The sequence below is a fragment of the Lichenostomus cassidix genome, chromosome 1 (assembly GCF_008360975.1).
Source record: "Lichenostomus cassidix isolate B80296 chromosome 1, HeHo_3.0, whole genome shotgun sequence".
In the NCBI taxonomy this organism is placed as follows: Eukaryota; Metazoa; Chordata; class Aves; order Passeriformes; family Meliphagidae; genus Lichenostomus; species Lichenostomus cassidix.
In genome coordinates, this window is record NC_139479.1 from 92,137,197 (window position 1) to 92,163,155 (window position 25,959).

The 25,959-nt window shown below is 49.4% G+C and overlaps 1 protein-coding gene across 4 annotated transcripts in view; it reads left to right on the forward strand.

The window, feature by feature from the left end:
* Window positions 1-25,455, forward strand: part of LSAMP (limbic system associated membrane protein) — a 1,003,974-nt gene extending 978,519 nt beyond the window's left edge. For 2 of the 4 annotated variants that reach the window (XM_085070827.1, XM_085070817.1), the window contains 2 exons: window positions 1,582-1,617; window positions 18,064-25,455. In XM_085070827.1, coding sequence (XP_084926953.1) covers window positions 1,582-1,617; window positions 18,064-18,161 — 134 coding nt within the window. In that variant the 3' untranslated portion in view covers window positions 18,162-25,455. The remainder of the gene's footprint in view (window positions 1-1,581; window positions 1,618-18,063) is intronic. The other 2 variants (XM_085070845.1, XM_085070836.1) reach the window with 1 other exon arrangement.
* Window positions 25,456-25,959: the final 504 nt, after the last annotated feature.

A 25,959-nucleotide genomic window follows, 5' to 3' on the forward strand; every position in this document is an offset into this window, starting at 1 on the left:
CCAGGGTGGAGCAATAAAAGCAGCACACAGTGGGAGAGGGGAACAGAGATAGAGTCCTTGAACAGAAAGCAGCATGATAATGAGGCCGTAGTGCTTTGCTTTAACTGCTTTTGCTGTGCAGCCTGCAGCCTGCTGTGCAGGAAGAAGGTAAAGGGGAGTTGAGTTATTTAACCAAACTAAATAACAAGGAAGTCTTGTCAGCACAAACAGCCTGCTTTCGCAGAACAATAGTCCCCTGTTGCTACATAAACACAGAGATCCAGGCTAGACTTGCATTTGATCTCCCCTGTGCCTGCTGTGGATTCAAACAACTCCATTACCACCGTGAGGGCAGCAGTTCTGCCAGTGTCACAGGCATGGGTCTGACCTGCTCAATCCTCATGAGCTCCACCGAGACAGAAACTCACTCTTTGCACCAAGGATATTCTAGAAAGAGCATTAGCCTCCAAACAGCTTGGCCTAGGTGATCACAGAATAATAGGGGACTACTGATCTATCCTGCCAAGCTCTGTGTCCATCAGCAGTGATCTCAGCAGGTAAGCCAGGAGACAGCTCATTGCCCCAGGCCTACCTGCTGTTGCAGCAAATGCCTACCTATGGATCAGTCCATGAGTAGGAACTTGTCTCAGTCAGTACAAGGCATCCAGCAAGCTCTGAAGGCAATGAAAGGAGACCCACTGATAACAGTCAAACCTGGGGACCTTGTGTTCTTGGTTTTGTGCCTGGCTCTGCCAACACCTCAGCATCTGACCTTGGGCAAATTGCTTCCTTGCTCTGTGCATCACCTGCACCATCTGAGAAGCAGAATTAACACTACTGTTAGCCTCAGACTGAGGTCTTTGGTACTGGTTTCCCTCAGTGTCTGTGCAATTCTTTTGGGATCCTTTTGTGGAAGAAGCAAACTCTGAAGCCAGCAGTGACATATATCAAAGTCCTGCTGTGACATATAATGAGGACATATTATAAAAACTCTATAAACAAGACAGCAGGCTCTGCATACAACTGGAAGATGATGAGTCTGCAAAAACTCTGTTCCTCTCAGAGAAAAAAAAAACTCTAAAGAAGCACAATGCCCTTGAGGTGTCACCAGGGTGACTGCTCCCTGCACAGATCCTCAGGGGACCTGTCATTGGCAAGAAATCCATTGTGGAGAAGATTTTGGGTAGGCAGCAACCACCCATAGAGGACTTCCACAACTCACTTCTCTGCCAAGACTAGCTTCCAGGCAGAGGTGTAGCTAAGAGGAGCTGTGGAGTGATGACATGAGTGGTCTTGAAAGTCAGAGGGAAGATATGGCCCATCGACTCCAATTACCTTCACTGCAGGTGCTTAATCCCTCTTGCTGTTTGGCTATTATTTGTTTAGTTTTTCAAATTACTTCTCTCTGACTCCCAGTCCCAGGGGATGTTGATGTGTGTTAGGCATGTTGCTAGCAAAATGCTCTGTATATGAAACCTACTCTAGTTCATTTAATTTGGGGATGGACAACTCCATCAGGTTTGTATCTGCTGCTTGCTTGGTGTGAAAAGTGGCTTGTCCTTTTCTCCTGCATGTTGCTTATTGTTTTTTTTCCCCCCTTAGAACGAGTTTTACCCACACTCCCCAATCCTTTTCCAGGTCAGTATATGCTTTATGTTGAAGTAGCTCTTTAGCCGGGTCATTCTCCGTCATCCTGACAAATGCTCAGAGCTAGGCATGGGCAAAACAGCTCAGAAATGCAGGAAAAAAAGGGCTTTCCCTTCTCATTTATGTATTATTTTGTCTTTTCTGCTCACCTTCCTCATCCTTCCCTTTTCCACCTCCCTCTTCAAAAATCCAATCAACCGAACAGCAACGACCTTTAACTAAGCTTTGAGCCATGACATTGTGTTGTCACTCAGGTCTGGACAGTCCTTAGTGAGCTTCAATCTCCCTGCATACCTACCCCTAAAACAAATTCCCATCCTAAACTCTCTCTGCCCACTTGCTCAGATTTGGATCAAAAGCATAAGCAGACCTAAAATTTTGCAGAGACAGTGGGAAGAACAAGTGAAAAACTAAAAATTAAAATACTGCCAGAAGGTTTTTTCACTCTAGTTGTGCATCCTGTCATCCACAGTGAAACCCTTTTTTTTCTCATTCTTTTGTACCCCCTCTCCAAGTCTGCTAGTCATACAGTCCTGCATCTGAGGCAGAGAGCATGAAAAGAGGCACATGGTGAGGTGTTACTGTCTGCTTTATTCCAAAAGGGAAGAAGGGATGAAGGAGAAACAGGGTCTGCATGTTTTTTCTGTCTCTGTGCTGCCCACTCCTGCATGCAACACAGTCTCAATATTCGTGAGACTTGGGGCTTGGTTGTGATCTTTTGATTCTGAAAAAGCACAGAGACCAGGCACATCCAGAAAGCAGGCTACAGCATTTAAAAATGGTGTTTGAAACTAAATCAACAACAAGGCAGCATATCCATGTTCACTGAAAAAATCTTGGCCTACAGCTTCTCAGTATCTTTGTTTTCCTGCCATGTGAAGAAGATGCACTCAACTTATGGGTTGCTCAGAGACCTAAATTGTTAATGTCTGCACGGAGCTTTGGGATAGAGTGTTATTAGGAACCCATGTTGTTTTGCAAAAGAGCACCTGCTTGAACAAAGCACCTGCAGGTACTCCCATGAAAAGAACAATAAATGCTGGGTGTTACACATGCTCCGTTTAACTACTCTGCCGTTTTCAAATCAAGCTCTGCTCTTGGCAACTTATTCAGGCTCAGAATGTAGTCACAATTGCCTATTTAAAAGGCAAATCCACAAATAAAATTAAAGAAAAGTACCTTAAAAAAAAAAAAAAAAAAGGAAGGGGGGAGGTAGAAATCAAGCTACCATTAAAATTAAATCCCAGAGAGTGATTTGTAAATAACATTCAAGGAGCTGAGAAAAGGAGTAAAGTAGGCCATTGGGAACCTACTGTGGAAAAATAAATCCAATTAAACACCATTATCTTATGTATTGCAAATGAAACTTGTGCTTGGATATGAAATTAAAGTTGCTGAGGCTGTTTCGGATGTAGGGTTTTGAGGAGTTTTCCAATTTTAGGTGTTCTTTTTTTTAGGCAGAATTTTCAATGACAAATATTTTTGTCTGATGGAAAACCCAGGGCTCTTTGGTTTTATGATTATTTTTATTATATATCCTTAAATTCCACAGGCAGGCAGTGTTAATTTTTTTTCATAGCCAGCACTGTTTACAGCTGGTTTTGAATTAGGAGCCCATTAAGCTAAATGATAAAGCAAAATCTGCGAGTGAGCAAGGCCAGGATTCCCATTACAAATACACCTCCTAATCAACTTGCCAAGGCCATCCTGCAGAGCTTTAGTTGATCCTTTAAAACACTTTCCCCTCTGTCTCTGAAATGTTATTTTTTACTGCTCCCCAGTCTCGTGAGGTCATCTTGAAGGACATCCTGGTGTGACATCACTCCTGTGAGAAGTCTCCAGGAATTTGTCATGCCAAATGCTGGTATATCTCCAGTAACCCAGGACACACCAAGATGATTTTGCAGAGGGGGAAAGTAGAGTTTAAATGCTCTGGACCTCACTTGTTTTCTGAAAGCCTCTACCAGCTTCTCCATTGTGGTCCTTCAGCACAGATGTTGGTGCTTATCGCATGTGCTTTTACTTTGCTGCTCACCTTCAAAGAAACCTTGGGCACAAAATTTTGTTAGACCTTTTTCTTCCTATGAGTTGATGTTCTGAAATGTAGTCCTCAACCCTCAATTAAGCCGTTCCTCAATGACCAGAATCACAGCCTTCTTCCTCTTTCTCCCTCAATTTTCATTTCTGCTAATCCTCAGTAACACTTCCCTGCCCTGTGGGGTTTTGAGCATTAATTTAAAAGGAAGGTGATTTGAGATGAGGAGCGCTGTAGTCCTGCTAAGCATTGCTATCATTAGCTAGCTGCTGTGGAAACATCTTGCTTTCAGGCAGGCTGGAAACTCACAAGCAGCCCATTCAACTAAAGAAATGGGACTTGAATTTGATGAGATTGTTTCCTAAAATGCTGGTGGAGCCCAGCTGATTCAGCTCTCAACTGAGTTGTCCTTGATAAATTTTCCAGCCCTCCTGATTTTGCAGCCAGGCACTCAAAATGCCTTGAAATGTCTCCTGGGATGATATCACATCATCACATCTTTCTGTCTGCATTGTAACATCATGTTATAATGGGCTGACACAAGACCTGGCTGTCACCAATCGGGGGCCTTACTGCCTCATCAGGTGCCTTTTCAAAAGGATTTTTCTTCTGGAAAAAGAGAATTTGCTCATTCCACACCATATCTGCCAATGGAAGGGCAAGTGTGGCCTCTGTTGAACCTCAAAGGGACCTGTCAAAATTATAGCCCTAGCTCCATCTGTGTGCTTCATTGTCCCTTGTCCTCAGCCCTTTGCACATGGACTCCTTCTCCTCTGATTAGCACCTAGTGTCCTTGTCAGAACGGCTTAGCCAGACTGGTGAACTTCAAAACCTGTGAGTCTTCCTCACAGGAGTTTTGTGATGAGGGCTTGCCAGAGGCTGGCTAGGACCTTTCTCAGTGAGGTTAGCCTGATGCCCTGGGAGCCATCCAAAGGGGATGTGGTGTTTCAGAAAGTATCACATCCAGAGCTGCCCACGGGGCAACAAGTGTGTCAGTCTGTGGGGGCTGATCAGACAAAGTTGTGGCCATACACTGGTTGACCCAAGATTTATAGCAGTAGTGTGTTAGCAATTAGCAGAGTGGGAGGGAAAAGGAGAATGAGGAATCCTGTCTTTCTGCCAAAATGTGCACTGATCGGAGAATGACCCTGTGTGACTGTAGATCGTAGATAGTCTCCATTTAGCTGTAGCCTGTGTAGCCTGTACTGTCACTAATGCCTTCATCAGGTGGGTGGGAGCTGGGGGAAGGGAGAAAAGAGATGTTCATTTGGGTCTGATGGCCAGAGTGGGAAACAGAGAGCATCTGTCTTTCTAATACCCTCTCAATTCTCTTTCCTCTCTATGGGTGTCCAAGCTGTGCAGAGGAGAGCTCCTCTGTTGCAGTGGTCACCTCCCACCCATCTCTGCTCCCCTTTTGCTTTCTGTAGTGCATGGCTCTGCCAGTTCTGCTGAGTTCTGGCTGCTCTTGTGTCAGCAGGGTCTGCTTTGGCAATAGGGTGGACACCTGAGTCCACCAAAGCTAAGGAGAGAAGCACGGGGGATTTCAACAGAGACTACAGACTGCAAAGGGTTAACACTTTATGGAGGTTTGCTGAACAGGCAGTCATCCCTCCCTGTATGATGTGACCAGCAAAGATCCCACCCAGCTCTGGAGTCCTCTTCACTGAGGCCTGAGGTGCTTTCTCATTTGGGCTCTCTCAGTGAAAATCCAGGCCTTTGAGCCTTTGAAAAAAACTGGTTGGCAGAGCTGGGGAAGCCATAGCATAAACAGGCAAAAATAGACAATCTTGTCTTTTTGTGATCCTGACAGACAAATAAGAAAAAAAATAATGATCAGAAAAAAAATAATGGCCATAGGGACCAAACATATGAGGGCATATCTGGACCCATGTCAAGTCTGATATTCCCATAAATCCTAAGGCATTCAAGGGACATGGTTCAGCTGTACTGGTCACTCCACAGTGATGGAGGACAGCATGCCTTGCTTCCCTGAAAGCTGGCTGAGCCCTGGGCATTGGCAGCTGATCACACCCATGGCCCTGGGTGGGAAGCACAACTCATGGCTCGCCTTGCTTCCCACTGGTGGTATCCTTCTGGATTTTCCAAAGAGCTCACTGTCCATTTGGTGAGTGCAGAAGGGATTGGCTCTGCAGGGTGGATGCTCAGACAGACCAAGCTTCTCTTGCTGCTCAGGGTCAGTGTCAGTCCCTGCCAGGGCTGCAGCCACTGAGGGCTGGGACTGCACTGATGCCAAGCCTGTGGGGCTTTCAGGCCAAGGGACAGGAAGGACAAGGCAGGGGGAAGGCAGGCAGCCAACATCAGAGTAATTGCTGCTTGCTATTTCATATATACGAGGCAAGGGATGGCACTGTATCTTATTTTGACTGTGTGGTTTAACGTGAATAATACCAAAGTCGGAGGTGATGATAGTGTCTTCCAAAAGGAGGTGGTATGGATGTAGACAGAAACAGCATCTTAGGGAAAAGAGACATGCCAAGAATTGATGCCAAGCTACCAGCATTGCTTGGTGGGTTTTTCTGAATAGCAACAGACAACTTCTGTTTGTTGAGATTGCTTTAAAAAAAAATTAAAAGCCAATCTGCTTCTTCCCACCCCCCCAAAAAAAAAAGTTTAGAGAACAGAAACAAGCTTTCTAAGAGAAAAAAGAGAGACACAGGGGGAGAGAAAGAGAAATGGCTTTACTGCCTGATCTGTTTCTGTACTTTTTGTTCATTATTTTAATTTAGATTGATTTATTCCAAAATGAGCCTTGGGTTGTATATATTTGCATAGTACAGTGCTGTGGAGGATCCAGTGAGTGAAGAAGATCAGCAGCAGAGGGTGGGAACTGAGACTGCAAGTCCCAGAAAGATATTCCTCCAAGCTGAGCACTTGCAGTGGGATAAGGAAGACGTTTCAAGGTCTGTGCAGTCACCAGTGTGGCTTTGCATGCATGCAGAACAGTCCTGCAGAACAGAGGTCAGGACACAGCAGTCAGGTGGGAGTGTGGAGCTTGGGTGGATCCAGCGGGGGAGAAAACACATAATTGCACTGCAGAGATTAGAAACAAACCCATGGAAGAGCAACTGCCGTGGAAAATCACTTGTCTGATAGGCACAGTGATAGTGTTAGTGTTGTAGCATGGACAGATTACCCTGCAGGACAGAGCTGGGGCAGGCTCTAACCCCTGAGCCAGATATCCCCAGCCCAGAGGACACTCATAGCCTGATACCATCTGTGTGTTAGATGAGCTTTTGAAGTCATCAACTGAATGTTCCTCCTTTAGAGACGTTGAAGGCAACCTGTCCCCAGTGCACAGCAGGTGTACTTAAATGCTTGCTCTCTCTCTCTTGCTCTCCTTATTTCTTGTGCTGAGCTGCCAGACAGGTGACTGGAACTGCGGAGGGCACCAAGGAGGAGGATGAAGAACTGCCTCTGTTGTCTTGATTTAATCCTAACACGCACACAAAAATTCCTCCAACCCCTATGAGAAAATGACCACAGAGTAATTGCCACCTTCTTCCTCCTCCTCCTCCTCCTCTTCCTCCTTCCATTTCCAGTGTAAACCACTCAAGAATTTGCCTAACAAGCTGGCCTCCCCTCTGGTTATTGTCCCAAGTGAATAGTCTCTCCACTCACTAACCCATGACGGTAAGTTGGTTTGGGAAGCAGCAGGTTTATCTTCCCAGCTCAGGCAGTGCACTGGGCCCGCTTGTGAACCGGCTGCCATTCAGTGTCTGCTCTGCTGTTGATAAAGCACATTACACATGGCTGGGCCTGCATGATTAATACAGCTGTCGAAGCGCTCTCTCTAAAAACAAAAACAACCAGAAAGGAGAAGGGAGGTGTGGGATTTGGGAGGCAGGGTGTGCGTGGTGGGGGTGAAAAGCAACCATTCCAAAGAAATCAGGCTTGCAGGAACAGCAGAGCGAGCAGGTGTGTCCGCAGAGCTGCCCTGCAACAGGGAGAGGCCTCGTGGCAAGGTGAGCAAGGAGCAAAGCGTGTGGCCTTTCCCCAGCATCACCTGCATGTCCCTCTGCAGCCTGGGGATGGGAGCATGGATGGGAGCATGGCATCAGGCTCTGGAGAAGGATGCTCTAACCAGCATGGCTTCAGCACGGTCAGGCAGCCCCTACGGTAGGTGTGGCAGCTGCACAGGCACACTGAGCCATGGTGACACTCCCCATCCATGTCACTGTCACCGTGCACACCCTGTGCTCAGAGGCACAGCCCGCAGGCACCGAGCAATCTTCCCAGAATATCTAAGGAGGAGCAGGAGTAGCTTCCTGCATCTTTCCCATTGCTCTAACTCATCCAGCTGAAGGTGAGCTCAGCTGCCTGTGTGAGCTGTATTAAGTTTCCATTCTCAGTGCTGGTCTGGGAATGAGCTGTCGAAGCCATGATGGCTTTCTGCTCTGGCTTTTCCCGGGCCTGGACCAGGTATGAAAGCCATGCTTGCACTGTTAGGGCGTTAAGGTGACCAGGAGTCTCACTCTGGAATTGCACACACATGGACGCTTCCATATTTTGATGAGAACTCCAGGGAACACAAGGTAATATTTACTTAGACCCCACACTTTAAAGACGTACACCAGCCCATGGGCCCAGCCTGACTGTCATGACATCTCTAATTCACTGAAATACTGAGTGATACCCTTAAGAAGACCTCAAGGACAGGCTGGGAGGATACTCTTCGGCAGATAGTAGAGAAAGATAGGAAGGGCAGAGGCTGCAGTAGGACTGTATTTCAGTACCAGAGTAATCCCAAACACACTGGTCACTCTCCACCCCAATTTAGCTCTTTTTCTGCTCCAGTCACCCCTACGTTTGTGCCCTGCCTCTTCATTTCTGTCCACAACCACTCAAATCTTTCCCATGCCATATATCCAGTAAAGCTTGTAGAAAACCATAGCAGGGATGAAGTGAGTAAACAGACAGACATGAAACTGATGAAAATATTAATTTTTCAAGAGGTTCCAGAGCCTCCAATTAGCAAACCTGCTTCCTAAGGCTGTGTGTGCTCTGGGTGAGGGGAGCTATGCTGTTTGTCCTCTAATGAGACACCGGGTTATGTGCTGGCATCACCTTTGGTCTGCTGCGCCCTACACATGTGCTTGAGAGATGAGCAGGAGAGGGATTGCTTTATCCTAGGAAAGTAAAAACCAGAAAAAGCTCAGATCTTCCCCATAATGGCTCCTGGAAAAGTCTGTGCTATGTGGTTTTTTGGATGTTTTGCTTGTGGAATGAGAGTCTTCAATGTGTGATTTGAAGACAATACAGTTTTAAATATCTGATTTTGTGCCAGTCTCTGGGGAAGGTGGGGTTGGGGGGGAGGGGGAGAGGTTTGGGTTTTTTAAAGTAAATCTCCAGTTGCTAGGGAAATGGAAAGGGTGGGAGAACTATTTCTTCAGCTATGAGAAAACATTGGAACTTTTTATATACGCAGGACAGATCTGATGATGAAAGATCTGTGTAACCTTGAAACAAAGGTGGTCTTCTAGCCACCAACCTCGCTGGTCCAAATAACAGTTCAATTTTAGGCTAGGATTAGTGTAAACCAGCTCCAGGATAAATGGCGTAAGCAGACAGCTCTTGAACACCATGACCTTCTCCGAAAGGCACTGAGAAATACAATTTCAGGGATATTCTTCAGACCTTAGGGAAGGATGGGTGAGCTGCATTACAGAATGAATCTTCATTCCTCTAAGACATGAGGTATGATAGATGAGTACTTAGTACACCATGAATGAGCTCCAAAACATGGGGAAGAACTGTTCAGTGCTAAAAAAGCATGAGCAAATTCTGAAATACATTAAACCGAGTGCAAAGATTGATAGACACCAGAGACATTTCCTTAATCTTGTTGGAGAGTTGCTGGAGGGCATCCTCCCCAGTTTATACAGTGCTACTTGCACCTCTAGGAAAGCCAGCCTATTGCCACTGCAGTCACAGTCAAGTTTTAATTACAGGAGCAGAACTGATAGTTACAATGGGGAATGAGAAGGCAAAGAGCAAAATAGCTTCAACATTGAGAACAGGGAGGGAAAAAAAGTGTCTTCTTCTAAGAGGAGGGGGGAGGAACAGGAAAGAAGTTTAAAAAAAAGCCCCAGATGAACCCTAGTAAGTAGAAGCTGGTAATCCCTAAAGCCTCGGAGTAGAGTGCAAAGCCCTGGAAGAAAGAAATTAATAACTTTCAAAGTATGACCTTGAAAATGGAATTAACAGTATTCCTCCCTTTTAAGCCTTCATGATAATAAAGATTTCATCTTCTGAAGCCCTGGCAAGAGAGTCAACAGAGTAGGAAAAATTGCTTCCTGCAGAGCAGCTGGCAAGTGTAAACCCTAAGACCCTACAGGCCCCGGAGAGTGAGATGACAGAGACACCTGCATGATGCACATCCTCTTTCCCATGTGCCTTCTCCTTTAGAAGTGGGGTTTTTTCTTCCCCCCTCATTTTGCATCCTATTTTTTGCTCAAGAAGTAGAGCTCTGGCCTTCACTGATAGTAGAGTCAGCCTATCAACAACATGGAGCCCAGAGCTGCTCAGGGTGGGCAGCACCTGCAGAAACAGCAGGTTTTACCATCACTGCTTCCTTCAGATCACAGACAAGTTCTCCTAGCCCATTCCAGGCTGCTTTCTGGCCTGTGTTCCATTCAGAAGCTCATGGGGACCAATTGCCCTCTAACACCAGATTTTACCTTGCACTTGCTGGCAGGATCCCAAGGGCAGATTCCCCAAAGCAAATCAAGAGCCAGGAGCTCTCTGATGCCTTTTCAACCTTCTCTGTGGGCTCTCTTCCATCAGCAAACTGCAGATATGTCAAGCCCTGGAGTCTTGTTAATGTAAATAAGAGAAAAACTGGCACCCGCTGGCTTTTCTCCTGCCTTCATTTCAGTTTACTCAGATGATGAGATTGGCAAATGTGGATGTGAAACATGTAGATGGGTGGATGATTTTTTTTTCCCTCAGGAATGTATCTGCTTTCTGCCTGCATCTCAAATGATCCTTTTTAAAAGTCTGTGTTGGGAATCTTGAAAGTAACATTTCTTTTCTGCTGGTGATGATCCTGGTGCATACATTTGGAGGCATGCCTCTGGTGAACTCGTGGCTTTACTTGCACATCTGGCCTCATTTGCTTCTTGAGCAAGACTTACAAGTCATGGCACAGTCTCCATCCCTCTCTCTGATGGGCCCCTTCAAGGGTGCTGTTGGTGTTACAAAAGGGAGCTGAAGCAAGTCAGGAGACAGAAGGGGGAGTATCTGCATGGAGGAAGTAGAATAATAGAAAGGCTTGGGTTGGAGGGACCTTAAAGACCCTCTAGTTTTAAACCCCTGCAATGGGCAGGGCACCTTCCACAAGACCAGGGTGCTCTAAGTCCCATCCAACCTGGCCTTGAACACTTCCAGGGATGGGATATCCACACGTTCTGTGAATGCCTCACCACTCTCACTGTGAAGAATTTCTTCCTTATATACAATCTAAATCTGCCTGTTTTCAGTTTAAGGCCATTATCACATGTCCTATCACTACATGCCCTTACAAAAAGTCCTTCTCCAGCTCCTGTCAGCCCCTTTTAAGTACTGGAAGACTGCAGTGAGGTCTCATGGAGCCTTCTGTTCTCAAGGCTGAACAATTCTTGACTCTCTCAGCCTGTCTTCACAGCAGAGGTGCTCCAGCCCTCTGAGAATCTTCATGGCCCTTCTCTAGACTCACTGCAACAGGTCCATTTTTGTGCTAGGTCCGTTCTTACTGTGCTGTCCATCGTAAGAACAGTAAGTGGAATAAGTAAAGTGGGCTAGAAACTTCACCCCCACCCCCTGCACCTGCAGTTTCTGCTGCCACAGTGGGAAGATGTCCTGCTTTTTATGCCTCTTCCAAAGAGGTTTTGCCGAGGCTGCAGATGTATGGTGGCTGGGGAAAGCTGCAGGGCGGTGGGGACCCGATTCCGTGTCACACCCGTGTGACCGTGCGTGGCTGGCCGAGCGGCAGTGGCTCGGAGCGCGCAGAGCTGGCATCCTTCCCCCGGCGTGGTCCAGGGCCTCTGCCGTGCGGGATCCGGGCTTTTCCCGGGCCGGGTGTCATTCCCGGAGTTCCCCGTGCCGTTCCCAGCCCGGAGGCTGCCTGGGATGGCGAGGCGGGTTTGGTGTCCTTCGGCTGCCACCTCGCGGGCAAGGAGCGGTGGTTCGGCGGCGGGGACAGAGGGACAGAGGGACAGAGGGACAGAGGGACAGAGGGACGGGGGGAGCCGCAGCGAGCGGCCGGCAAGGGAGGGGGACAGACAGGAGGGGAACTAGCACTGTAGCCCTGCATGATGCCACAGCCTTGCAGCTCACCTTTGCTCGCTGCTGCTCCTGCCCTTGTTCGCACCTGCTTGTTGGCAGCTGAATTTCACCAGCTCTGCTGGAAACACCACTTTTCCCCCTGCAGTTCTGAGCCTGGGCTGGTCCTTGCCACTGGCCTTTGCAGTCCTGGTACTAATGCCCTCTTCCCATAAGCACCATCACTCCTCTCAACCTGTCTCCCCCATTTCTGCTTTCCTGCACCTGGTCAGGGCTTAATTTCTTCTCTTTATCTCTTCCCAGGACCTGTTTTCATTATTTACCTAATCTTCATGCTTGCATAAAGTCCTATGTTTCCCCATCATTACCATGGCTGACATCTCTTCCGCTTTCCTTCTTCCATGTCCTGAGCTGAGCATTCCTATACTGGCATTTCAATCAAAGATCTTTTCTGGTGTAGTTTCCTGTGCTGCAGCCCAGCATTGGTATAAGTGCAAGGCTCATGCTGTCACCTCAGACCATATTACCTATATCTCTCCTCACAGTAGCCTTTTCCTGTGCCTCTGCCCAGATGCAGTTAGGTATTTGTCTCATCCTCACCCCAGTGGGCACTGTAGGCTTTAAAGGGCCAACACCAGCCATGAGGTAAGGCCTGTGCAGGGATGGCCTTCTGACCTTGGACACTGCTGCTGAGGCTGGGTGTGTTGCAACTTTTCTTGAAAAAAATATCTTCTCTCCCTTTCCTAGGAAGATTTGAACACCCCTAAGCTAATTCTTCCCACACTGATCAGTTTCCTTAGCCTGGCTCTCCCACAGCCAGCAGAGGAGACTGCAGAGCAAGGAGTGAATGAGACAGTTTTAATCTAGCCAGCTCAGGTAGCAATTAGTAGAGGGTAGTGTGCCAGGCCACCTCTTAATGCTGAGGTCCTAAAGTCACAGGAGAACACAGCACCCAAATTTAATGTGGGGCCATAATGTCATTGCTAGCAACTGACTGCTGCTGTGCTTCTTAAAGAGCTGAGGGAGGCTGTGCATATGGCAGTCTTCAGGCAGTCTGGACATGACCAAACAAGGTCGTGGAAGAAGAAATTAATGTCAAAGGGGTGCAGCTTCTGCTGGCTCATAATGACTGAAGCACCTGGGGTAGGCCAGTAGGATGCCATGCTGGCCATGTGCTCCTGGCTGGCACCACCCAGCGCTCCAGAGGACAGGGCTGAAGGTTAGACATGACCCTTGGGCTGACCCAGCAAAGGTCTTTCCCTGTGGCCTGTTCCTCAGGCTGTTTTTGAGGATGAGAACAGATCTTGGCTTTGCAGTCTGGCTGTGGTTTATTCTGAATGTAAGCAGCACCCTGCTTTTCCCATCTTCCTTGGCCATCTAATCCAAGTCCCCCCATCCTTCTTGCTGTGTCTTCTCCTGCACTCTTCACAGGAGAAGGAGCAGTTCTTGAGCCATCACACACACAAGCATTACAGCGCTGCCATGCCAAGTCTGGCACAGTAGCATACATCACCATGTCCTCTCTAGTGAAGCCTGGACTAGATTGGCTTGCAGCTCTCTGCACATGAGAGCAGCAGCTCTTTGGCCTCATGCTGCATGGAAGGGTTTGCTGCAGGAGTGTTAGGCATTGCTGACATCCCAAACTGAAATGCCTTGCCTCCATTCCCCCATCCTCATTCAAAAGTGCATGGAAGTTCTCCCAGAAGCATCAGGAAAAAACTCCTGGAACCTGTCTGTGCAAGGCTGGTGTTACACACAGGCAGGTGGGCAGGAGCAGTGAGGTCACAGTGGCATGGCTCTGTTTTTCCCAGTGTTAAATTTAAGGATGCAGCAAGGGTTATACTGTCTTGGGGAGATGGGTGTCATGGGGGCTGCACATGGTCCCCTTCAGCCATGTGAGAGCTACAGATCTCCAAATCTTGGCCAAGGCCAATGCAGATCACCCAGGCTGCATGTGAGGCACCAATAAAGCCTTGAACACATAGGATGCAGTGTCCCATGAGGCTGTTGCAGCACAGTTAGGCACCATGGCAGGGCTCCAACTGCCTCTGCACCAGGTATCAAAATGTCTCACATTTGGGGCAAGGAAGAGCAGTGCAGTTGTTCTGCCCTTGCCAATTTTCAGTCTGCTCCCTCTTGATTTGCTTAATGGGATCTGACTCGGTCAGCATTTAGGGCCTGGGGTCCCTTAGGGGTGAAATGCTGTGAAATGCTGCCAGATAGTCATATTAACTCATCAGCATTGAAAACCCAATTTCTTCCTCTGCCTGTGGTGGAAGAACACCCCCTTCAAAGCTGTTGCATGGTCACAGACTTGGCAGGGATGCCCAATTGCAGGGGCCGGGCGGGGGCATGAATAGCCTGGGATATTATAGCGAATTCCCAGAGCACAGTTTCAAGGTTACCGAAGCGGGAGACCGCAGGGACAGCCCCGAAGCCCGCGGTGGCAGCGGGGAGGGAGCAGGGGAAGGCAGCCGGGTGGCAGGGGGGCTTTTCCGGGGGTCTCCAGCGGGCCGGGGCTGCTCCGGGCGGAGGCCGCCAGAGGGCGCCAGAGACCGCGGGCTCGCCCGGTGCTGCTGCGGGAATGGCGAGGGATGTGCGGGGTGGCATGGGGATGTGCGGGATGGCGAGGGATGAGCGGGAATGGCGAGAGATGTGCGGGGTGGCGAGGGGATGTGCGGGGTGGCATGGGGATGTGCGGGGTGGCATGGGGATGTGCGGGATGGCGAGGGATGAGCGGGAATGGCGAGAGATGTGCGGGGTGGCGAGGGATGTGCGGGGTGGCATGGGGATGTGCGGGGTGGCATGGGGATGTGCGGGGTGGCGAGGGATGTGCGGGATGGCGAGGGATGTGCGGGATGGCATGGGGATGTGCGGGGTGGCGAGGGATGTGCGGGGATGGTGAAGGGGCAGCAGGACCGGAGATGGTGAGGGGATTTGCGGGACGGCGAGGGGATGTGCCGGGATAGTGAGGGGATGTGCGGGAATGGCGAGGGGGCTGCAGGACCGGGATGGCGAGGAGATGTGCGGGATGGCGCGGGCATCTGCGGGAATAGCGAGGGGTCTGTGACATGGGGCTGCAGCGCAGGGGTTTGCAAGGGGTCTGTGCGCTGTAGGGGTACAGGGATGGGGGATTGCGGGGGTCTGTGTCCTCGGGCTCTGCAGCGGGTGTGGGGTGTGCGCTCAGGTGTGCGGGTTCTGCAGCACACCGTGGCTACAGAAGGGGGCTGGCACGTTCCCCCCAGTGTGGGCACTCCCCCGTGGCCGTGTGGGTGCCTCGGTGCCCACCGCAGCAGCTGCTCATGCATGGAGGAGTCATGGTGCAAACATGGGCTGGCTGGCACAGCCTGAGGTGTGCCTGGGAAGGAAGGGTGAAAGTGACAAATGAATTGAAAACGGATGCTATTTCCTGCACAAAATCTTGCTCGGAGACAAATACTTTATTTTCTTCTAGCATTTGCAGTCTCTTTCTTACTACGCTTGAGCAGTTGTTGTCCCCCAAGACATTATTTTGTGATTGAACTATAACTTTCCCACATTTTTACAGTACTTGTGACAGTAAATGTAGCACCCATGGCATGTACTCTAGCTAGCTGTGCTGTAAAACCCAGAGATTTCATGTAGCTCCCAGGATTATGTGCAGGGACCACACTGGATTCCAGTCCTCCCAGTCAGCCTCACACACTGCCCAGCACCTGCCCAGCCCGCTGGTGAGAGCAGCTGCTGGTGTGAGCCTGTGGTGTGGCACAGAAGATGGTTAGCACTGCATGTGGAGAGGTTTCTGCATCCAGCCCCACCATCTGAGTCGGACACATGGGAATGTGTGTCATTTTTCATCTCTGGAGATAGCAGTTTTGGCTTGTCAGATGCCCTCGAGCTTAAGCACCCAAGCTCAAGCAGAACAGAAGCTGCTGTGATCCTTTCCCAAGTCCTCCATCACACCACGTGTCTTTGTGTGTCCTCTCTTATACCTACATCTTGCAGAAGCTCATCTCTTCACCACACCACCACCACCCCACACCATGCCATGCCTCCGCCCTCAGTCCCCACCAAGCTCACAAACTCTGATCTGTGCACTTAGGTGGATTGAGGCAGCAGTACCCAGCCAAGCCAAACCTCCCCTCACCTCGGGTTGCATGGGGACCTTGGAAAAGTGGCAAAGAGGAGGATGATTCTCATGTGTGTGTTATGTACATGTCTACGTATGTGTTAAGACAAATAGTATTTAAACCAAATAGTAAAAATGTGGTGGCTGAAAAATTTTTGAGGGCAACACACTCTGCCTGGTGCACTCTTGTTTATCTGCTGGGCCAGGGGAGTCATGTTTTGTGCCAAAAAGGGATGAAAATAGTCCCAAACAGCCTCCCCACAGTTATTTGACTGTGAGAGGTGCTTTTCGTGAAACATAGGTGAGGTAGGGGTAGTACCTGAACTGAAATTTGTTCCTGAGCTTAGAGGAGGAAATAAAAGGAGTAAAAAAAACCAGTGTTGTAGAATTTGTGTGACAAGCCACAAATTATGCATGTGGACTAGCTGAAAAAAGAAGCCATAGGTGGAATGTAAATCTTCCACAAGCACATACTTAATAATGACAGAACAGAACTGGGGCACAAACAGCTACTCTAGTAAGTGATCAGCTACATTAGGAAGAAATCAAACAAATGAAAGTGCAATGGAATTTCAGGGACTCTGGAGACCTCCTTCTTGGATTTGCTGCCTTTTAGTCACCAGCTCGAGTTTAATAGTGACTGTGCTGCTGAGCAAGCCTGTCTCTCCCATGCTCCACCCAGAAGAGTGGGGCTCTTTGCCTCTGCAGCTTGTTGTACTTCAGTCTCACAGAGCTCTCCTGAACAGGGCCTTTTTTTTTTTCTTTTTTTTTTTTTTCCCTCTGCTATCAGAAATAGCTTTTCTGGGTGGTAAACATGACTTCTTTCTTCCACAGCAGAATCAGTTCCAACATATAAACTCATCTCCATCTCCACACTTCAGCATCTTCTTGCACACCTTCTGTGTCAAACACTGCATACACACTCACATATATGTACATATGTACATGTATATGTACACCTACATGTACATGCATGCATACATATGTGAGTACTTTATGTGCACATACACATGGTGAGCATGCATTTACAGAGCCACAGCCATGTGCACCTCCCTGCCCAATTATAAAGAACAGGCTGCTGAGGCTTGGTACTGCAGGGTGAATTTAAAACAGCATCGCTGCCGTTAAAGCCATCCAGAAGAGGGAATCCATAAATGAGAGGATGAATGAGAAGATGTCAGGAGTGTTAGTGCTTAATATTCCTGGAGCGAGGCTGCGTTATTTGTTGCTGCAGCAGGGCGCTCCTCCCTGCCCCCTCTGACGGAGCCTGAGGATGCACATGCACACATGTGCAACTTCATTTCCCACCCTTAGAAAAATCAACCTCCCTGGCACACCCTGCACCCTCACCCCACAGGTGTTGTGCCAAAGGGCTGTAAGTGCAACAGCAAAGCCCTCCTCCGCCTGGATTCAGAAACAAATAATTACCTGCAGCCCCTGGGAGGGAGGGGAGCTGTGTGCTGGTTGGGCCCATGTTTTATTGATCAGACCACTGTGATGAATCAGCTCCTGTGGAGCTGCTGGCTGCCTGCACACAGGCACTGGCCACTGCGCAGAATTACAGCGAGTCCTGGCGTCTCAGGGCCACCACTGGGAAGGTGGTAGTGGGTGGTGACCAGGGGGTGCCTCTGCACAGGTGTGAACCATATCCCTGCCCTGGAAGGCCAGCAGCTCCCAGCTGGAGGCACAGCAAGGGTTGGGATGTGGTCAGCAGCCAGGGTTGAGCCTTCTCGCTTGCACCAGGCCCTGTTCCCCAGCCTGTGTGTTGTTTAGGGAGAGCCACACGCCATTGGAGTGTTGGGCAGAGGGAAGGAGGATGCTGATGAGCTGGCAGGCAGCAGCTTCTAGTTGGGCTGGAGGGAGGCTCACCAAGTTGGGAAGGTGGCTGTGCCCTGCTACCCAAACCCACCACTGCAGGAGCACCCTGGGACTGAAGTGCTGTGTTCCTGTGTCACCCCCATCCTGCCCAGCCTGTAACCTTGTCTTCTTTTCTCTCCCTTCTCGCACCCTGCAGGACCCGGCACAGGGAGAGTAGACAACGGCTCCATGAGTTTGGCCGTCCCACTGTGGCTTCTGGCAGCGTCCCTGCTCTGCCTACTCAGCAAATGTTAATACAAATCAGAATTAAAAATAATAATATTAATAATAATTAAAAAAACAACACGACAACAACAACAACGACACACAAAACAAAACGCGTTATACAGGAGACAGAGCGAAGAGAGGGGAGAGAGAAAAAAGAGGGGGGGGAGAGAGAGAGACGACTGTTTCTTTCACAACTTTTGTGTGTTCAGGAGCGAAGAGGGGGGAGAGGAAAAATTACAGCAAAGAAGACTCAGCAACATTTAATCCAAAACCTGAAAAGCCGGCTGTCAAGTCATCGACTGCCTAGGAGGCAACACGAAGCGAGGGAGAGAATGGGGCACCAGCAAGGATCGTGTCGCCGGAGGATGCTGCAATGTAAACAATCCAACAAAACCCGCAAAGCCAATCAAACAGAAGATCCCTTTTCTTTTCTCTCCTCCTTCCTCTTTTCCATACTCCCTCACTTTCCTTCCTTCCTCCTCTTTCTTTCTTTTGCAGAAAGAGGTCTTTGCTTCGGTGTCTATAGCCATTTAACTTTTTGGATGCCCTGGGTCATTTTTGTGAGCTAATGCTCAGCCAGTTCATACTTTTAAAAACAAATTTAGAAAAAAGAAAAAAAAAAAGAGAAAAGGAAAAAAAAGAAAAAAAAAGCCACAAACCAGAGCAAGTCACCTGAAGCTCTCTGAACACTGGTGTCCTGTGAAGAACCCCTTCCTCTCTTTACATCACCCTGCGTTCATGTGCACCCAGCCCTTGCTAAACACTTTCTTTCCCATCCCCTCCTTCATGCAACATCACCCTTGCTGGCCTGAACTAAAGCTGTGTCAACTCTACTGAAAGCCTACTTTTCTTTCTTTCCTTTTTTTTTTTACTACTCTTTCTCCCCCCCGCTCAGTTCAACCAGGTGTCTTTCCTCTTTCTCCTGTGTATGCCTGTGTGCGTGCGTGCATGCATGTGTGGCTCTTGCTCCATCTTCACTCTTTCTCTCTTTCTCTTGCTCTCTCTAAGCATGCAAAACGAACAGTCCATGTGTACATATGCTCATCCTGCTGTAGATAATGTCCTGCCTTGTAAGTGTGAGACAAGATGCAGAGAGATCACTCAGGCAGAGAAGAGGGGTGAGGAGAGAGGGGTAGCTGCAACACAGGTTCACACTGTGTCCCCTCTCCTGTGTCCTCACTGGCTTTTTGTCTTCTGGCCACCTTGCTTGCAAGAGTCAGTCTGCACCCTTGTCTAGGCTTTTTTTCTCTCCCACCTCCAATCTGTTTGGCTCTCAGCCTCCAAGTACCAGCACAGCAGCCCGTGCTATGCATGAGTGCTCCCACATGTGCATGGGGTGTGCACTCATGTGCAACTGTCCAAGCAAGCAGAAGAAACCAGGACTGGCCTACAACACTATGGACTGAAGAGTGCAGCCACCATTCCTCCTGGGAATGGGAGGCTGGGCCGGTGGGATGTGAGTGATGAGACCTTGGACGTCACCAAGCAGCCATTCCTTTTAGGTATAGTGTGCATAGGAACGATACCTCAACATGAAAACCGCAATCTGGTCATTCCTAACCATTCTGGTAGTCATGCAAAAATAGAGCCAATACCCTTTTTTGTTGCTTTGTTGTTTTTGTTCTTAATGTCCTCCCTGGTGTAAAAGGAAATGTAGGCTGTGTAAGGGTGAGTGTGTGTGTGCATGTGTGTGTGCTGTACACCACTGCTATTACAAAACTCACTGCAAATTCCACATTTGAAACAAATTGGAAATGTCCAGGACCTGTGAATGTAAGAAATAAAACAAATGCCAGGTCCAAAATCCTGGGCTTACAGAGCAGGAGCTTAAAGTGGTGCAGCAAAGAAGCAGGCAGCACAATTTCCCCTGCTCTTATCTCAAGGGTGCTGATCTTGCTGGAGAGTGCTCTGGTTTGCCATCACACTCCCCATGGCAGAACCAGACAGAGGTGCCAGCAAGAGATGCTTTAGTGGCTCCCAAGAGAGGAGGAGAGAAAAGACTGTGAGAAACAGATTGAGAAAATGCTGGGCGGTGGCTGGAATTTGCAGGAGCCAGAGTGAGCAGGGCCTGCAGTGCCTGTGAGTGGGTCGGGGCAGTGGGGAGCAGACCCCTGTGTCCCCTGGCCAGTCACAAGCCATAGTATCCACCAGCAGCAAAGACAATAAAACACAGGGTTTATCAGGCAGGCATTGCTTTTTTGGAGAGAGGGATGTGCAGGGGAGAGTTTGATTTAGCCCACACGAGTTGAGTGACCATCCCACGATGTCACAGTGCTCAGCCACTGATCTTTGGAGCAGCAGCCAGTTTGCTGCTGAGTCCTTGCCATGGGCACTGGGGCAGTGGCAGCACGCTTGGCAGCCCTGCTCACCTGCTCTTGCAGGCGAAGGGGAAACAGCTTGGCCTTGCCACCCTCTGGAGTGCGGCACGGGATACCTGGCAGGAATTCAGTGGGAATTGCTGCCTGCGAGCCCGTCCCACCTTGGCATGGGTGGGGCACAGTCTGATGAGGCTTCTCCTGCGCTCAGCGTGGTGCTCTTGCCTTGCACTGCGGCACTGCTGGCGCTGCCTCCTGGCTACTGAGCTCAGCTGTTCCAGGCAGCAGCAGGCAAGCAATTAAGCAGGCAGTCAAGGGCTCCTCCCAGGCAGCCAGAAGAGCAAGGAAATTTATTAAAGAGAGGTATGCGAAGCTGAAGTTTGGGCATTGCAAGAGTTGGTGTAGAGCTGCTGTGGGATTGGATGGTGGTAATTTATGCTCCTCCAGACCCCAAAGCCATACCTGCAGGAGCGTGCAAGTTGCAAGTGGGCATCTGGTGCTTGAAATCCACCCAAGGCATCCAGGGATGGCTCCCTTCCTCCAAGACAGGGCGACCATTGATAGGACTTGGGAGTCTCCTTTGGAGACTGGTATGTGTCAGCCCAGGAAAAAAAATGCCCTGTATCTTTCAGAGCATTCAGACATCCCAGACCTCGTGCCTAACTTTCAGGAGGGCCATGTAATTCAGAGTCGTAGGAAGAAGCCCAGATTTTCTGCTGCATCAGGGCTTCTCTTTCCCCTGGTACAGCCATGGGCTGATCCTGGTTCCAGAAGCCAGGTCTGGGAGCTGCACCCTTTCCAGCACACTGGCACGAGGGAAAACACCACTGCTCTCTCCCAGGGCTGTACCCATGCCTGGACTTATTGTCACAGGCTTGTTGAAAAAGGTGGGCAGCCTGCAGTGTCTTGCTGTCACAGGCTGTTCCTAAGGGCTGAGTCAAGCCCACTTCTTAGGTTCTTTAATGTCAACCTGGCTGCCATGGTAGTGTCCCTCCCATGTGTTCTCTGCATGCATTTTTGTCACCGTGGGGTCACTCCTAGGCACTGGGGTCACACACATCAGACCCCTGTGGTTTGGTGGTGGTCATCAAGTCCCAGCACCTCATTATCTCACGTCTGGTTTGGTTTGAAGGAGTTTTGAGGGGATTTTTTTTAGATGTTGAGGCACAGAAGCTTATGGTTAAAGGGAGATATCTCACTAAAAGCAGGGCATCCATTTTTTGAACCCATCTGCCCATCAGTAGGGGAAACAGCCCCAGCCCCAGTGCCGGGATCTGATCTTTCCTGCAGGCCCTGGGCAGATTTTTGCCTCTGTTGCATGGCTGTGAAACTGGGTGAAAGAAAGCAGACCTCACTGAGAAAAGCCACCAACACCAAGTATGCCTGTTGTCTGCAGCAGGGCTGGGAACCCCGCAGTGTCTGTTCCTAGCAGGGCTGGGGAAGTCATGGGTAGGTTGGAGCTTGATTTTCTCCAAGAATCTAATCCTGTGAGCTGCAGTGTGCCTCACAGGATGCTGTAAAAATCCCTGTTTCTCCTGAACTCCAACAGGGATCACTCAAAGCACTTGTCGAGAGGTGAGCCCAGATGAATATAGGAAACAGAGGCAATATCTAATGCTTTTTCCCATTCTTTCTCCCCTCCACCCTCTGACGGAGATGTTGCAATGGGTTTTCTCATGTCTCAGGCCCTTCTCTCTGTTTCTCCTCATCATCTCTTCTCCCTGTTTACATTGCTGCCTTTCCCATCACCACCCAAAAAACTGTGTTCTTGCTTCCTGCTGCCTCTCAGCTGGTTGGGGACCAGGGAAGATGGGAGTTTGGAATGGGACACCAGTTCCTCGAGCTTGTCAGTGTAATTGTGTTTGATTGATGGAGATTTAACATTTAGTGTTATAAAAAGATATGAAGAAAATGGAAAAAAAAATTGTATTTCTTCTACTGGTTTGTAAATATTACAAGAGTTACATGAGATGTCTGGTAATGTCCAAGCAGAGGAACAAAAACTTAGATTTCATATATGGCCCCATAATTGCTAGCAGATTTCTAACCCTTTTCGGATGACGAGAGGAGGGGTGAAGGCAAGTCTTTCTGAAAGGAACTGGACAGGGGAAATGCAGCCACCCCGAGCCACATGAACTCCATGCATGATTGTAGCATGTTGCTTGGAGCGTGTGCCTGGTCAGATGGAAAACGAAGCAAAGGCCTGTCTCTGAACGGCTGGGAAGGGCGATGTGGGCTGCTCCAGCCGACACCTGTAACTTGGCAGTTGTGTTCATTTCTGTTTGTTTGCAGCCCCACACGTGGGGCTCACTGCTCAGTGATGCACCCTCTCCTCCTCCCCCGTACCTGCTTTCTTCACCAGTGAAGTTGTGTCGCCCCATGCTAGCCCCGAGTGCATGTGAACGTGCCATTCATGGAGATTTCATTGGTGACATGCATTGTGTCGAGAGTTAGTCTTTGTCTGCACATCTTTCTCACGCCACTGACTGTTCACCACTTGGGCAGATCACTTGTGCTCTGCTGCTCGCCCCACTTTTGGTCAAAGAACATCCAAGCCCCACCAGCTCTGCTTAGCTCCAGGTGCATCCAGACCATGCCCTCAGGCCACCTGTCCAAGCAACCCTGCTTTGAAAGTCCAAGCAACCCTGCTTTGAAAGTCCAAGCATGCAGCATGGACAAACCACCATCAAAAGCCACGTGGTCTCCAGGCTGAGTGGAAGCTACACATCTGGAAGGTATTTGGGGGAGCAGCAGCAAGTCCTGATGAAACAGGAGGATCTGGGAAAATCTGAGGAGTTATGCCAGAGTCCTTCACAGCCCCAGCAGCAGATGATATTTCAGCTCAAGTTTTGTGCAGTGTTTCATCACTTCGCCCTTTCCTGGTGAGGGAATCTCTGGGCACAGGGAAACACCTCTTCTCCTCCCAACCCCTCCCACCTCTGCTTCCTCTCTTCCAAGCACACTGACCTGCAGCCCAAATCATCATGGTGCTTGATGTGATGTAGCAACTGACATGGGGGATGGCTGACCAAGACAGTATGACAGAGGAGGTGCCAGGGGGGTGAGCAGTTCTTTCTCTTTCTCTCTCTCTCTCTCTCTCCTGATGGTGCACAATCTTACTGCTTCTCTGACTCAAGGACACAAAAATTCTTGCGTTAGGGATGCCAGGAGCAAACTGTCCTATGGGAAGAGCAAAACTTGAGGCAGGGAAGTGATGGAGAAGCTGGATGGCAACTTCCAAGATGTGACGCCGGTGGAAAAGGGTAGGGATGAGTGCTGTCCATCGTCCATGCGCAGAACTCTCAGGTTCACCAGCGAGGAGACTATGGCCTCTCAACGCTAATCTTAGAGTGGCTTCATTTCCAGTGGGATGCCCAGAAGATGATTTTTTTAATTGCATGACTCTGCTGACTAAGACCTGTGTCACACCATTAAAACCTCTTTCACTTTTCCTTCTTGTAACTTGCTAGAACAATGACCGGGCAGCTCCCACGGCCCCCAGAATTTTGCCTAATGGTTGGCTCCCATTAGGACAATACATGGTGCTTGCTTGTTAGTTCACTCGCCGTGTCAGGGGAGCAAAGTCATGTTGGTGAGGGTATGTTGGTGTGGTCCTCTGTACCTCTGTGGGTCAGGGGATGTAGTGAGGCGAGGAGACCTGCCAAGGAAGCGCTTGGGCAACAGGAGCAGCTCTCATAATTAGCCCAGGCAGGTGGGAAGCAAAGGGTCCTTCACTTGCTGCAGGCTTGGGTTAGCTGGTGCCACAGCAATCCAGACTGCCCTGCAGGCCTTGTAGCAGTGCCCAGGCAACAGAGAAGGAAGGGGCAGTGACAGGGGGACGTGACTGCAGCAGACTGGGGGCTGCACGAGCAGCAGGGCTCCTTGGGCAGTGCAGCTGGGGAAGGGGTAGAGATTGCATCCCAGGAGGGCCCTTCTTTCCCTGCCTGTCCTCGTGGTGCATCAGGAGCTCCCTCCTGGCCTTCCAGGGCACGCTCACCATGCAGCGATGGGCCTCAGTGAGTGAGGCAGTGTGACACCACAGTGGCTCCAGCCATGTCCTGAGAAAAGGCGTGTGGATGTTTCTGTATGTAACAGAGGGGTGGTGGATGGAGATGAGGAGCAAGGCCTACTTAGGAGCCAGCCAGTGAGGAGAGCACTCCCAGGCAGGGCTGTCCCTCTCCAGATTGTGACATTTGCTCGCCGTTGGGCCACGCACAGCGTGTACGCACACCCGCCAGCCCCACCGCGCACACTGCAGGAGCTCCCGGGGCTCTCCTTCCCCGCGCTCTCCATCACACACGCCAGGCAGGCCCTCAGCCACCTGCCGCTGGCGGTGGCTCTGCTGTGACACACACGGCTCCGTGGTGACCTCCTCAGGAACCTAGGAGAAGGTGTGTGCCAATGCCTGTGCCTGTGGGAGCACATGTGTGTGCCAGGAAAGGGAGGAGGGGGCACAGAGCACGATCCTGCCTCTGCAGTGCCACCGTCACCTCCCAAAATCATTCAGATTTCCCTGCTGGAGCCAAGATTCATCCTCTAGACCTTGAGAATGAAGGCCAGTCCCTTCTTCTTGCTACACGGTGGGGTGGTTAGAACTCTCCTCATTAACAGTGTTATATACATATAAATATATATATATATCTATATCTTTATATATATTTTTCCCCAGCACTGTAGACATGAGCTGAACTTCTCTTTAACGAAACGAGAAAATGGCCATTTTATTTTTTGCCATTGTTTTGGTTTTGAAACTAGCTCTGTGAAAGGAAGTTTTAAAAGCGCAAGTGTGTGTGTAAAAGAACCGATCAAAAAAAACTAAACAACCCAACAAACAAATGAACAAAACCCAGTGATGGAAAAAAAAGAAGCTTTTTATTTTTTTCTTTTCTCAATGTATTTAACTTCTGTTATCTCGTTTCTGTTTCTTTACATGTATGAATGCTCTGCTCTTCTGTGATCTTAAAAAAAAAATACAAAAAAATACAAAAATTAAATAAACGTGAAAAGGAGGTAATGTTTCTTCATTTCCCCTCCCTTCCTTGCACACCCTTGGCTTGTCTCCTCTCCGATCATGTCTAGTGACGACTTCCCAGCCCACAGTGGGAATGTGGGCTGGGCTACACCTTCCCTCACCTTCCTACAGGGCTGCAAGTTGGGCAGGGGTAAATGGCTTGGGACTGAGGGTGCTGTGCCACCCCAAGCAGTCTTGTCCCTGCAGTGCAGTGCCTGGGGATGCAGAGAGCAAGCTGGAAATGGAATTGAAATGGGACTGCCAGGAGGAGAAGAGAGGAGAGGTGCCATAGGCAAAACTGCTGTGCACAGCCCTGAATCAGCACTTGCCTTCAGCTTCTTGTTCGTTTTGTCTTTTTTTTTAATTAGTTAAATTGCATGATTGTCTGTGTGTGTGCAGATAGAGGTTGGGATCAAGGCTGCAGTCCCAGGAGGGGAAGAACAAGGAAGCTGATGGAAGGAATGGGCTGAGGCTGAGCTGCTCAGGCGAGCACAGAACA